Raw genomic sequence first — 14,811 nt, 5'->3', positions numbered from 1 at the left:
ATTTCTAATATTGCCATTTCCATTATTTAATATTGCCATCCTCAGTTAAGTGATCCTAAGTCCACCCTGAAAATCAGGCTAGATGCTTCTCATCTGTGTCATTTCTTTTTATTCAAGCATGCTGTTACCTTCCCGAAATTATCTAATGGACCAATTCAGAAAGATTTTGATAATCGGCTTTGGTGACTTCATCTGTAAAATAGGAAAACCACTGATTTTTTGATATCCCCAGTCTCAAAGAAGAAATCATCTGCAGTTTAATGGGGAGGGGCATTTTGAAAAAAATACAGGTCCTCTTGTGCAAGCTGTGTCAACATGTGCAAGTGGAAGTGTCATCAGGAACCCAGGCTTATATACGAAATCGCCGTGGAGCCCCAGTGTTCTCCGTGAATCCACATGCACGATAACTAGCTGCACCAGTAACAGTTTCACTTAATTAGTTTTATGGGACAAATTTTCTATAATTGCTTGTACCAAATAAATGCCCGTGCAAATCTTCATTTGCATTTCCGATTAAGAACTGGTCCAAGCCCTGGGCTTTGCATGTTGTAATGGACAAGCACAGTTACAGGCTTTCAGGTCAATGCTGAACTCTTGGCCATTAAAATGCATTACTGATGTTTAACTTTGCATTAATATTTATGGACACATAGCCAAATTTTTAAAAAAATATACAATATATCATATTGTCAAGGTTTGGTTATCCAGGGCATGAAATTTGGTCAAGGGGTGCCGTGTGAGAACTTGGAGCCTTGGGGAGAAAGAAGGAGAGAGGGATGAGTCATGTGAGAGATTATTCATAACAAGACTGAAATCCCAATACAGTGCTAAAACGGCAGTTTAATTGTGGTAAGCATACATATATACACACAGCAGTGGGTGGGTGTATGCATATATATATAAAACAAAACATTTACCATTTTAACACTTTTTACATGTACAATTCATTGACATTAATTACCTTTATCATGATGTATAGCCATCACCACTATCCATTTCCAAGTTTTTCTATCACCCTTAGCAGAAGCTCAGTGCCCCCTAAGCAGTGACTCCCTCTTCCCCCTCCCTTTCACCTCTGGTAACTACTAATAACCTTTAGTCTCCATACATTTGCCTGTTCTAGATATTTTATATAAATGGGATCATACAATGTTTGTCCTTTTGTGACTGACTTATTTCACTCAGTCCATGTTATAGCGTGTATCAAGAATTTATTTCTCTTTGTGGCAGAGTAATAGTCCATTATACGTATATACCACTCTCCTCTGCCCCTATTCTTGGTCCAACATATCCGTTAATATCAATACCAACCAAACTAAACCTGGCAATCTGCTTCTGTTAAGATTGTTGTTGTTGTTGTTGGGTGCTATCGAGTCCATTCCAACTCATAACGATCCTACAGGACAGAGTAGAACTGTCCCATAGAGTTTCCAGGGAGTACCTAGTGGATTCGAACTACTGACTTTTTGGTTAGCAGCCGTAGCACTTAACTACTATGTCACCAAGGTTTCCTAGATATCAATAAATGAAGGTTGTTGTTGTTAGGTGTCATTGAGTCGATTCTGCCTTATAGCGACCCTGTGTACAACACAATGAAACACTGCCTGGTTCTACGCCATCCTCAAAACTGTTGCTGTGCTTGAGCCCATCCTTGCAGCCGCTGTGTCAGTCCATCTCATTGAGGGTCTTCCTCTTTCTCCCTGACCCTCTACCAAGCATGATGTCCTTCTCCAGGGACTGACTCCTCCTGATAACATGTCCAAAGTGTGTGAGACATAGTATCACAATCTTTGCTTCTAAGGAGCTTTCTAGTTGTACTCGTTCCAAGAAAGATTTGTTTGTTCTTTTGACAGTCCATGGTATATTCAATATTCTTCACCAACACCACAATTCAAAGGTGTCAATTCTTCTTTGGTCTTCCTTATTCATTGTTTAGCTTTCACATGCGTAGGAGGTGATTGGAAACAGCATGGCTTTGGTCAGGCTCACCTTCGTCCTCAAGGTGACATCTTTGCTTTTCAACACTTTAAAGAGGTCTTTTGCAGCTGATTTGCCTAATGCAATGTGTGAAATTGTCTGCAAAAGACTTTAAAGGAAGGTAAAATGAGGCAAATTTCTCGACTGGCTCTTGAAACTAGGAAGGGATACCTTTAATGTACTGGGATTTTCATGAACTATGTGTAGTGTATGGTGTGGGTGATACTTGGTTAGGACAGACAGCCTAGGGGATAAAGAGAAATGATGAGTGAGGCCCCCAAAATTCCCCATAATAAGATGGCAAGTATCAAACTGAGCGTTTCATGCATAATGGTAAATGCTGAATGGGTAGAACTCTTCTAAATGGAAAACCTCTCACATTCAGAGTAAAATCTAACTATTACCTCTTTGAAACACCTAAAATGCAGAAATACGAAAATGGATGACAAAAATATAACATATAGATATAAACAAAAGATAATGTCAGAAGCATGGCAGAGAAGGCCATTTTATAGGTTAAAAAAAGATGTAGTTATCAGTAAGGTTAGAACAGACATAAACCTTTATGTGACTAGTTTACCACAGAAATTATAAATATTAAAATATTTGAAGTATAAGAAAAAAATTAAAGAGTTAGAATTACAAAATAGTATATGTTATCTACCCAGCTCCAAAAATATCATGAGCAAAAAATAAATAGGGCTGGGATGCGATAATTCTTGAAGGCCCAAATGGTTGAAAATTCCATGAAGGGTTTGTTAATTGTGAAGATCCCAACACACCATTCTATCATTACTAAATTTCTGGGAAGAGACTCTGGAATTTCCTTTTTAATAAGATCTCAGTTAATTTTGGGGCATACTGAGTGGTGACTCTCAAACTTTAGAGAATAATTAATGAGCTTAATCTAATGTCTGTGTGGGTATATACACACGCATACAAAATTACAAAATATTTTGTCAAAATGCCCATTTAGCAATTTCAAATAGTGGTCATGCCATGGGTCCAGGGAAGCCCTGGTGGTATAGTGGTTAAGAGCCTGGCTGCTAACAAAAAGGTCAGCAGTTCGAATCCACCAGCTGCTCCTTGGAAACCCTATGGGGCAGGTCTACTCTGTCCTATAGGTTCGCTGTGAGTTGGAATTGACTTGACAGCAACAGATTTTTTTTTTCTTTTGGTAGGTCCGGTATGCCTCAATGGGTTCCAAAAAGGCAGAAATTGTACCATCGTCATGTACTATGAAAATAGACATTCCTAACAAAAATTCACCCAAATAGAAAATCACATGGGAAAAAAAAAAAAGCCAAGTAACTAATGTGGATGCCAAAAGTGCAATTATAGGCTATTTCAAAATCGACAATGGAACACTATACATAAAATCTTATGGGTAGGGGCCAAAAGTATTATTCAGAGGAAATTCTTACCTTGAATGGTTTTACCATTAAACAAAAAGAAGGTTGAAAGTCAATTAAGCATCTCAACAAAAGGAACAAAAAGAAACATAAAATGAAGAAAATTAGAAAGATTAAAGCAGAGAGCAATAACAGAAAATATGAAAACGGTGGTTTGGTAAATCCATTTTTTCATTTCAAAATATCAGCAAAGTAAATAAGGCTAACCAAAAACTGAGAAAAGACAAATAATAATGTAGAAAAAATTAAATATAGGGAATCTCTGTGAAACACACTATTAAATGTTACTGAGGAATATGAGAGAAAATTTTAATAAATAAAACATACCAGGGAAAACTTGAGTAGTGTAAAGACATAGATCCTCCTCAAATTAACTATAAAGATAATACAGTTCCATTTCTGGAGAAATGAATGGATGAACAGCAAAGGACATTATTATAAAAAGTATAATTAGAGGCAACTTGGATTATCAGATATTGAATGCAGTTTAGTAAAAATGATTAATTATAGAAGGATCTGAGAAATACATCCTCTCCTTTCCCCAAATATGAAAATAACAGGTCTGAATTTTTTTATGAGTAGGTTATTTCAATTCTGCTAACTAAATTTTTGGAGGTACAAGTCCACCCAGAGTCACCTCATATAAAAGGTCTGGCAATCTACTTCTGAAAATTCAGCCACTGAAAACCCTATGGAACACAGTTTTATTCTGACACACGTAGTATCTCCATTAGTTGAGTCGACTTGATTGTTGTTAAATGCCGTCGAGTCGGTTCTGACTCATGGCAACCCTGTGTACAGCACAATGAAACACTGCCCCATCCCTAGCCATCCTGACAATCACTGTTATGGTTGAGCCCATTGTTACAGCTACTGTGCCAATCCATCTAGTTGAAGGTCTTCCTCTTTTTCACTGACCCTCTACTTTACCAAGCATAATGTCCTCCAGGGACTGGCCTCCCTTAATAACAGGTCCAAAGTATGTGAGACAAAGTCTCACCATCCTTGCTTCTAATGTGCATTCTGGCAGTACTTTTTGTAAGCCAGATTTGTTTATTCTTCTGGCCCAAACCCAAAACAAAACCCATTGTCGTCGAGTTGAATCCGACTCATAGCGACCCTACAGGACAGAGTAGAACTGCCCCCATAGAGTTTCCAAGGAGCTCATGGTAGATTCGAACGGCCAACCTTTTGGTTAGCAGCCGTAGATCTTAACCACTACGCCCCCAGGGTTTCCATTCTTCTGGCAGTCTATGGTAGATTCAGTATTCTTCACCAACACCATAATTCAAAGGCATCAATTCTTTGGTCTCCCTTATTCATTGTCCAGCTTTCACATTTGTATGATGAAATTGAAAACACCATGCCTTGGGTCAGGCACACCTTAGTCCTGAAAGTGACATCTTTGTTTTTTAACACTTGATAGAGGTCTTTTGCAGCAGATTTGCCCAATGCAATGTGTCCTTTGATTTCTTGACTCCTGCTTCCATGGTTGTTGATTGTGGATCCAAATAAAATGAAACCCTTGACAAATTCAATGTTTTATCACTTTATCATGATGTTGCTTATTGGTCCAGTTGTGAGGATTTTTATTTTCTTTATGTTGAGGTGTAATCCATACTGAAGGCTATAGTCTTTGATCTTCATCAGTAAGTGCTTTAAGTCCTCTTCATTCAAGGTTGTGTCATCTTCATATCACAGGTTGTTAATGAGTCTTCCTCCAGTTGTGATGCTGCACTTTTCTTCACGTACTCCAGCTTCTCCAGTTGTTTACTGAACATACAGATTGAATAAGTATTGTAAAAGGATACAACCTTGATACACACTTTTCTTGACTTTAAATCACGCAGTAACCCCTTGTTCTGGTTCTAACGACTGCCTGTTGGTCTAAATACAGGTTCATCATGAGCACAATTAAGTGTCCTGGAATTCCAATTCTTGGGAATGTTATCCATAATTTGTTATGATCCAAATAGTCGAATACCTTTGCATAGTCAATAAAACACAGGTAAATGACTTTCTGGTATTCTCTGCTTTCAACCATGATCCATCTGGCATCAGCAGTGATTTCCCTTGTTCCACATCCTCTTCTGAATCCGGCTTGAATTTCTGGCACTTCTCTGTAGATGTATTGCTGCAACCACTTTTTTAATGGTCTTTAGCAAAATTTTACTTGTGTGTCATGTTAAGGATATTGTTCTATAATGTCTGCATTCTGTTGGATCACCTTTCTTTGGAATGGGTACAAATATAGATCTCTTCCAGTCAGGTATCTGTCTTCCAAATTTCATGGCATAGAAAAGTGAGCACCTCCAGTGCTGCATCTGTTTGTTGAAACATCTCTCAATTTCTGGAGCCTTGTTTTTCACCAATGCCTTCAGTGCAGCTTGGGCCTCTTCCTTAAGTACCATTGGTTCTTATATGCTGCCTCCTGAAATGGTTGAATGTTGACCAAACATTTTTGGTATAGTGACTCTGTATTTCTTCCATCTTCTTTTGATACTTGTTTCATTGTTTAACATTTCCTGTGTAGAATCCTTCAATATTGCAACTTGAGGCTTGAATTTCTTTAGTTTTTTGGCTCGAAAAATGCCAATCATGTTCTTCCCTTTTGGTTTTTTTTATCTCCAGGTCTTTCCACATATCATTATACTTTACTTTGTTTTCTCAAGTTGCCTTTTGAAATCTTCTGTTCAGCTCTTTTACTTTTACTTGGTTGCAACTCGTTTTTGTTATATGTTTAAAAATTAACGATTAAATATTAAACATTTTCTGTCTGATCTAGCCAATGCAAAATGTAAGAAATTATGAATATTTTAAAGAAGGAAACTCCTTATTTGCAGATATTATGATTATCTATAAATGTAAATAAAGTACAAGACATAATGGAATAAAAGTCGATAAAGTGTAGACAAGATCAGCATTAAAAAAAAAAAAATCAGTGGTGATACCCAATAAGAAAACATTTTTAAAATCTGAAAAACTTATCAAATACTATTTAGCATAAAACAAAAAATTACGACGTCTAAGATCCATGTAAAGGAATTCTGAAATTGTACTGAAGGATATGAAAGAAACTAAATAAATGGAAAATTTTAATATATAATAAATATGAAACCACAAGCCATTGAGGAAAGGGTAAACTGCCTAAGTGAGTCTTAGATACTTGGTTGCTTACCCATTAGAAGAAAAATGCATTAGTTTGTTACACCAAACTCAAAAACAATTTTTAGATGAATTAAAGGTCAGACATTTAAAACAAATTCTATAAGCAAAACTGTTAAAATAGTGGGGAAACCCTATACAAGCCAAGTGAAAAACAGGAGTCATAAGGGAGAGACCTCTTGAGGTGTCAGTATGGCCCAAATAAATAAATTGATGAATGAAAATTTGGCCATCATAAATTAAAAGACTAAGGGTAGGCTGGTTGTTGTTTTTGTTGTTAGTTGCTGTTGAATCAATTCCAACTCATGGCCACCCCATGTGTGCAGAGTAGAATTGGTCCACTGGGTCTTCAAGGTTGTGCCCTTTCAGAAGCAGATCCCCAGGTCTGTCTTCTGAGGTACCTCTGGGTGGGTTTAAACCACCAACTTTTCAGCTAGTAGTCAAGCACTTAACAGTTTGTGCCATCCAAGACCTGGTAGGAGGAGAAAAAACCAACTTACAACACAAAAGTTAAAGAGGTGGTCTGTGTACTCAGTGACCCTTACTTTTGACTGAAATAAAGCTGTCCTAGATGGCAGCCCAGAAGGACTTTTCACATGAACTGGTAGACCTCGTTGTGTCAGAAATTGGAAACCACATGGTCCCTTTTTGCCTTGACTGACAGAGACCTCAAAATTAAATTTAGGTTTTAATTCAAGGGGCTGTCTCATACATAGGGACCAAAGTATTTATAGATTCTCTCCACTAGTTTTTTTTTTTTTTCTTTTAATTGTGCTTTGTTTGTTCCACTTAATAAAAAAAATTATTAAATGGAACAAAGCACAATTAATAGATGTCTAAAAATTGTAAACTACTAGAAATAATTTTCGGAGTTCTAAGTATGAATAATAAGCATAGTTTTAGACATGAAAAATATATGTTTAGTTTTCATTTCCTATTCTATAAATCCTGACATACAGGAGTTTTGCAAGTTGGGATGTTACAGAACTCTTCATCTTATATTTTTGTGTTGGAAGTTTCATTATATAAAGACAGTGGAATATGAAAATATTCTTAAAATACTCTCATAGATGACTATTGCAGTTTTTAATTATAACACTAAATATCCAAATGTGTTGACCTGTTCATAATCCAAGCATATTATACTGAATATAAACTAGTGAAAGTTTTCCCTTTTCTTTACCTTTTACACTTTTTCAAAAGATATTCCTTTCAGCAGAGTCAGTGAAAAATTTGATCACCCAAATGTTCATCAACAGAATAATTAATAAATTGTGGTTTACTCATAGTTTGATTATCTAGCAGTTTAAAGAAACGAGGTGGATCTATATGTTACTATAGATACATTACCAAATCATAGTGGTGATAAAAAACCAAATTACAAAATACATACACTTCGACACTTAGGCAAAACATTTTAAATACTTTTTTTCTCAAGGAAATCCTTATGAATTGAAATTCTCAAGAAAAATTTAGGAAGGTCCAGACCAAATTCCTGTCTTAATTTCTGGGAGGGGAAAGGCATTGTGATGTTTGTGGAAATTAGATTTCCACAGATTTAGTTTTTTCTTCTGTAATTTTCAAACTTTTTCTAAATTGTACAGTTTTTAATTTGTATATTTTAAGATAATTTTCTGTTACAGTGCTAAACATGGTCACTTTAATTATGTGTCTAGCTTTAATGTTCCTACATGAATTCTGTGTTTTGCTGACACAGGTGAGGGTACTGAGAGGGAGGAAAAGGTCATTTAGCAAATCCAATAAATAAATAAATAGAAACAACAAGAACAACAGCAACAAAAAAACCTTCTTTTGCTATAAAGTATTTCATTTTGTACTGATAGGTTTTGTTCTTATGTTGACCTTTCCTAACCCTTAAGAAATCATGGAAATTTTAAGATAACTGTGCAGTGGCTGTGGGTTGAAACAAAGCTAAGTTGGACCAAAGTCAGCTTGGCAAATTGTCATGCTGTTTTTGTATTTATTTCTTTCAACTTTAACACCCACAATTTATTAAGTGAGACTGTGGATAAAAGCGGAAACTCAGAATCCTGTTTGGACACCGTTTAGGAAGGAAACCAGGTCTTTATGGGGCACCCCCTTCCTCTCAGCCACTGGCCAGGAAAACCATCTTTCTGTTTAGAGCCTATTCAATCTGAGAGAGGTGGGGTGACTTTGGGAAGGAAAGTGACCTCTCCCTTGTAATGTGGAATGGCTCTGTTTCCCCCTGTGACTTATTCAACTCATTTCCACCACTGTTTATAAGAACACTTGTACTAAATGCCTGTAGTGACAGCAATAGTCATTTAAAATATGGCTCAAATTCTATGCCCTCAAATTTCCCATGTTATTTTCAATCTTCGATCATGGTAATCCCAAACGGAGCTTTCGGTAAACTCAAATTTTGCTGCCGCCATTTTAGAGTTAACGGGTAGGCTTCCTAAAAAGCCAACTGTTTGATCAATATATACACTACTGTGTACAATAAAACGTTGCTGCTATCAGATCTGAAAAGAGAATGCTGTTAATGGGAGCCAAATAGTTTCGAAAATGGTACGAGGTGTTTTTCTCAGATGCCTTACACAGTCGGGCCTACAGGCTGCTTAGGGTACGGAACTGATGGGCCATGCTGGCAGAGTGGATATCAGAGGGAATTATTTATTTTGAAGGTTTGTTGGCACTTTGTGCCTGTTGAATGATTTTGGATTTTGTCTGCAAATTCAGCTACATTTATTTATTTTGCATTGTTCTTTGGCTAGTGAAAAACTGGCTGTTTTTATTAAAAATTGGTTCCTTTATCTCAAAATATTTTAATAAACTTTTTATTTTGGAATCATTTTAGATTTACAGAAAAGTTTCAAAGATAATACAGAGAATTCTCATCTATCCCTCACCCAGTTTCCTTTAATGTTGACATTTTAGATTGCCATGATACATTTGTCAAAACTAAGAAACTGTCATTGGTGCATTCAAAAACCAAACGAAACCCATTACTATTGAGTCGATTCCAACTGATAGCGACCCTAAAGGACAGAGTAGAACTGCCCCATAGAGTTTCCAAGGAGTACCTGGTGGATTTGAACTGCCGACCTTTTGATTACCAGCCATAGCTCTTAACCACTATGCCACCGGAGTTTCAATGGGTACATTACTATTAACTAAACTCCTGGATTTCGCCAGTTGTTCCACTAATTTTTTTTTTTTTTTTCCACTAATGTCCTTTTTCTATTCCAGGATCCAACCCAGGTACCACATTGAACTGAGTCATCACATCTCCTTAGTCTCTTCTAATCTGTGACAGTTTCTTGGTCTTTTCGTATCCTCCATGACCTTGACAGTATTGAGGAACACTGAAGAGGGGTTTTGTAGACTACACCTCACTGCTTTAACTCATACATACATGTAACCTCTGGGATTTTTGAAGGAAGAGTCCCATGTAGTCTTAGTAATAATTTGCACAAATAATTTTCCATCAATGCCCCAGGTTCAGCCTTAATATTCCTTATTAGTTCTAAAAGCACCCTAGGATTAAAAGCTGGCTTCTAATGAATTCAATATGTGCATAATATTGCTTTATCCATGATCATTCTGCATTCTCAACCTTGCTAAAATTAGTTCTGGTTGTTAAGTTTATACCATATGGAAAGTTTGTACGAATATATATTTTGTATTTTTTTATCACAGATTAAAGATGGACAAACAAATTGTTATGTATTGAAGAATAAAGATTTAGAACAAGCTTTTAAAGGAGTTATTTACTTGGAGATGGACCTCATATATAATCCAGTAAGTCTAACCTGTCTCATACATCCCAATTTCCCCCTACCTAACAGGTCACCAGTGTTTAGGACTCCAACCAATATAAAATATTCCAGATGTATTGCAGCTGTAGAAAGGGGAGAACAGTGCTCTGTATAAAAATCATCCATAACTGTGTCAAACTAGTCCAACCGATGTTGCTTAATTCTCAATAAATCTTTATGTCAAGGAGAAATGAACAATAAAGGGGAAAATTAATTGTTTTAGGTTTATTTTCTGTAATCTTCTTCCAAGGCAACAGTTGGCTGTTGGACAGAGGTATTTGCGAGCCTCTGAGCTGTTATTTAATTATTATAGTTAGCTCCCTGGTACGCAACACAATCTAGAGAAGTCCATTGAAAATGGCAGTTAAAGTAGAAAGTGATCTATTTTAAATGTCCCATAAACATCTTATTTTAATGTAAAATATATAAATGTACATTCATTTGCCAATCTTTAGATCTAGTCCCAGACCCCTCCCTTTTTTTTTCTTTTGTTTTGAGCATGGATCTGTTATTTTTAGTTTTATACCATATTCCTTGCATAAATCACACCCATAACATATAATTTCTAGCTTCAGTTTCTTTAAAGGGAGAGATGCTTTAAAGACACTTGATAGGCAAGCTGAGCTCATGATTCTTCTAGATTTTTTTCCCTTAAAAACTTTGCTTCAAAAACAGTATCTTTTTAGTGATTAACCTTGAGAAGACTTTGTAGAGCAATGTAGATTTCAATTTGCTTTTGATTCTTAGCTCATATTTCAACATTTATACAATAATTATGGAACTGCAATAACAGGTAAAGGTAGCATAAACAGGTTTGGGAACATGCACGATTGATTTGTAGTGGACATGACTGACAAGTGCAGAGGTTCCTGGGATTGCTGGAGAGTGGCCTACTAGCTGGGAGTATTGAGGATGTATGGATGTCCTTAGAAGGTTCTATAGAGGGAAAGCAGAGCATAGATTAATCCAGTTAGTGGTATAAGTGAGTGTAGGGTAGAACTTGATGGCTGCCATTTATTGACCACTCACTTTGTGTTAGGCTCTGACATTGTTTCCCTCAATCCTTACCACAAACCTGGTAAATACATACCATCATTTCCATTTTATGAATAGCAATTTCCACATTTCTTCCCAGTCACTAAGAAGAAAAAAAAAAGAAGCAAAATGAAGTTCACACAAGGGCTGCCATTTTTAACAATACTGTCTTTGTAGGTCAAAGCAAGTATTAGGACTTTTGCTCCCAGAGAAAAGCGCTTCGTTGAAGACAGCCGCAAGGTGTCCAAAAAGGTAGGTCGATAACAGTAAGCCGACTTGTTGGGACACCCAGTGCTCAAAGCACTTGTGTGCTGTTACTTGCTTGTGTCTCCCTCTCTTCCTCTCCTCTCCCCAAAACAAGGTGTTCAAATCAGTAAGAGCAGTGTTAAAAATAATCAAAACTGAAAGACATTGAAACATGAGATTTATTCTGAGTAGTCATTCTGTATGCACATAGGGAAACCATTCTGGTTCCCAAAAAAAAAGAAAGCAAATGACTGGAAGTAGGCTAGTTACAATGAAGCTTATAAAAAGAAGAGAAGGGGGATGAGTAGAAGATCAACCACTGGCTAACCTTACCGTGATTAACTGAAACCTGCCTTCACCCTTATACAGAGATCAACTGATACCCAGTCACAGGGTAGTCCCTGGCCCTCTACATACCTGCAGCCGGGATATCTTGAAATTTAAATTAAGTAAGCCTGGTTTAGAACAGGAAATAAAAGATTAGTAATTTGGGGTGAAAAAAAAAGCTTCTGGCAGGATTTTATCAGGAATTTTTATGGTTTGGTGGGTAAGAAAAACTTTAAAATCAAAGTAAGATGTCTATTATTTTTCTCTTTGAGAAGGAGAAAATTTAAAAATACCTATTGGTTGAAAGAGAAGGTGTCACCCCTCGATTATTCTCCTGAAGTATTCTGTGAACAAGAGTCCCTAACATTTAACCTCTTGTCATGGAGTTGATTCTGACTCATAGCCACCCTAGACTCCGTAAAGGCCCGCCTGAATTTACTCTCTCTGCCTACCAGCACCACCTGCCACTGAGTTGATTTTGACTCATGATGACCTCTTGTGTGTCAGTGTACAACTGTGCCCCATAGGGTTTTTAATGACTGATTTGCAGAAGTAGATTGTTAGGCCTTTCTTTGGAGGCACTCCTGGGTGTCCTCTAATCTCCAACCTTTAGGTTAGTAGCTGAGTGTGTTAACTGTTTATACCACCAAGGGACTCTTTGCCTACCCTCCTGTAATGACAGCCATTTTAGTCTCAGTCCTATGATGTTTCAGCAAGATGTTCTGCCCAATGAGCCAATAACGGAATTAACCCAGCAGTTTTGTAGAGACTACCAGCCTCAGGTTCATTCATCTTACTCCTGCCACTTTTGTCTGGTCTAAGTATGTATTGGCATTTACCCTATGTTGAATTAACTGCCTCTCCTGTCTGTTGCCCCCCGCCCCTTTTTTTTTTCCCTGTCTGTTGCCCCTAATGCTTCTCTCTTCAGTTCAACCAAAAAGGAAAGTTCACATTTTTTCAGCATGACTTTTACATTTCTTTTCAGAGTCCCTCCCTGTCCTATTCAGACACAATTCTGGATTTCTCTCTGTACCTATTGTCTCTCTTCAGCTGTGTAACAAAGAACAGGGTGTCCCATTTTAAAGCGTTTATTACTTCCACCATTTCCTTTGGGGTGAGCAGCTGTGGCTTGCATAAAGCAGTTAAGTAGAAGGGCACCTTATCATCGTTTTGTTTCCCGTGAACTTCTGGGCACACTTGGGAAAGACTTCAACTTCTGAAGAGAAGCATCCAAATGTTTTGTTTCCGTCTACCATAACACTGAGTGTAATATTTGTTTTGGGTAATCGAAGTAAATGTCTTTTTTTTTTTCATTATTATTGTTGCCTTTCACTCTATTTACATGAAAGTTAAAACCTTGGTTGAGGTAGACCGGTAGCTGCTTTACAAACAAATTGAAATGAATCTGCTTACAAATGGGAGAAAAGGCATTTCCTTTGCAAAACTCTACCTCCATGTTGGGTGGCTTTGGGCTGAGAGAGCACCGAGGGATTTGCGATAAGATCCTTGTGTACGTCAGGACCCTTCCCAGGTGTCTCTCACCACCTTGTGCTCCAAAGTTTCCTTAAAGTGGAATCTTTTGCTTATGATGCAAATCCTTAAAATCATGTATTATGTGTCAGACACTTTTTCTAAGCCCTTTAATCCAGGCAATTGCCTATAATTAGTACTAATGTTAACCCCACTTATAGGAGAGTGGCTAAGAAATTTGCCCAATGCCGCACATCTACAAAGGGTTAGAAAAGGATTCCCTTTTGTACCTACATTTTTCTATACCCTTGTTTTTTTTCTGTACAAAGTGAACTGTATTTGTAATACTTGCGTGATTCTACTAGAAACCATATGGGGCACTATAGGGTCGCCATGAGTCACAATCAACAGCAATGGGTTTGATTTGTTTTTTTATTTCCTGCCAAGCTAAACAACATTGACCCACCCCCCATCTCTTAATTTTTTTTCTCTTTCTCTCCCTCTCCTCACCAGTCTCTCTCTGTCTCTGCCTCTCTCTCACACACACACATACATGTACATGTGTGTGCACACAAATTCACACACACCAAATACCTGGCTGCTATAGTTTTGTGCTGAACATTATTGAAACCAGCTATTCTTCGTCAAATGAGCTATAAAATTCCCTGGATTTTCTTTCGTCTATGAAAAGAGTTTCAGAAGCATCAGGACTTTTCTACTCATTTGTTTTTTCTTCTAATTGTCAGCTAAACAAAATATAATTGAAATGACCAGGTTAACTGATCTGAAGAGATTATATAGAATATTTAAATCTAGCTCCTTGTTTTTCATTTTGCTTTATCAGATTTTATCAAGAGATATAGACCGTGTGAAAAAAATCACCAGGGCAATATGGAATTCAGCACAGTTCCTTAAAAGCTGCTTCCAGTGGGAATCCACCTTGAGAAGTTCAACAGCATTCGTGGTAACAATCATTTTTATGTTCATACTTTTTCATGTTCAGATTATTTGCTTCTGAGCTTGTCTTAGTTATCTAGTGCTGCTGTAATAGAAATAGCACAAGTGGATGGCTTTAACAAGGAGAAATTTATTTTCCACATTCTAGTAGGTTACAAGTCCAAATTCAGGGTGTCAGCTCCAGGGCAAGGCTTTCTCTCTCTGTCAGCTCTGGAGGAAGGTCCTTGTCCTCAATCTTCCCCTGGTCGAGGACCTTCTCTGGTGCAGGGACCCTGTGTTCAAAGGACACGCTCTGCTCCTGGTGCTGCTTTCTTGGTGGTACAAGGTCCCCAACTCTCTGCTTGCTTCCCTTTCTTTTTATCTCTTGAGAGATAAAACGTGGTGCAGGCCACATCCCAGGGAAACCCCCTTTACCCTGG

The 14,811-nt window shown here is 37.3% G+C and overlaps 1 protein-coding gene across 11 annotated transcripts in view; it reads left to right on the top strand.

Annotated features, from left to right (window-relative positions):
* Positions 1-14,811, top strand: part of MCTP2 (multiple C2 and transmembrane domain containing 2) — a 312,542-nt gene that overhangs the window by 180,321 nt on the left and 117,410 nt on the right. For all 11 annotated transcript variants that reach the window (XR_010317359.1, XR_010317360.1, XM_023553059.2 and 8 more), the window contains 3 exons: positions 10,239-10,340; positions 11,570-11,644; positions 14,280-14,399. Coding sequence is in view for 9 of the 11 variants with exons in the window: in XM_023553059.2 (XP_023408827.2) it covers positions 10,239-10,340; positions 11,570-11,644; positions 14,280-14,399 (297 nt within the window). In the remaining 2 variants the exon portion in view is untranslated. The remainder of the gene's footprint in view (positions 1-10,238; positions 10,341-11,569; positions 11,645-14,279; positions 14,400-14,811) is intronic.

Source organism: Loxodonta africana, chromosome 13, assembly GCF_030014295.1.
Source record: "Loxodonta africana isolate mLoxAfr1 chromosome 13, mLoxAfr1.hap2, whole genome shotgun sequence".
Lineage (NCBI taxonomy): Eukaryota > Metazoa > Chordata > Mammalia > Proboscidea > Elephantidae > Loxodonta > Loxodonta africana.
This window is presented reverse-complemented; position numbering and strand designations above follow the sequence as displayed.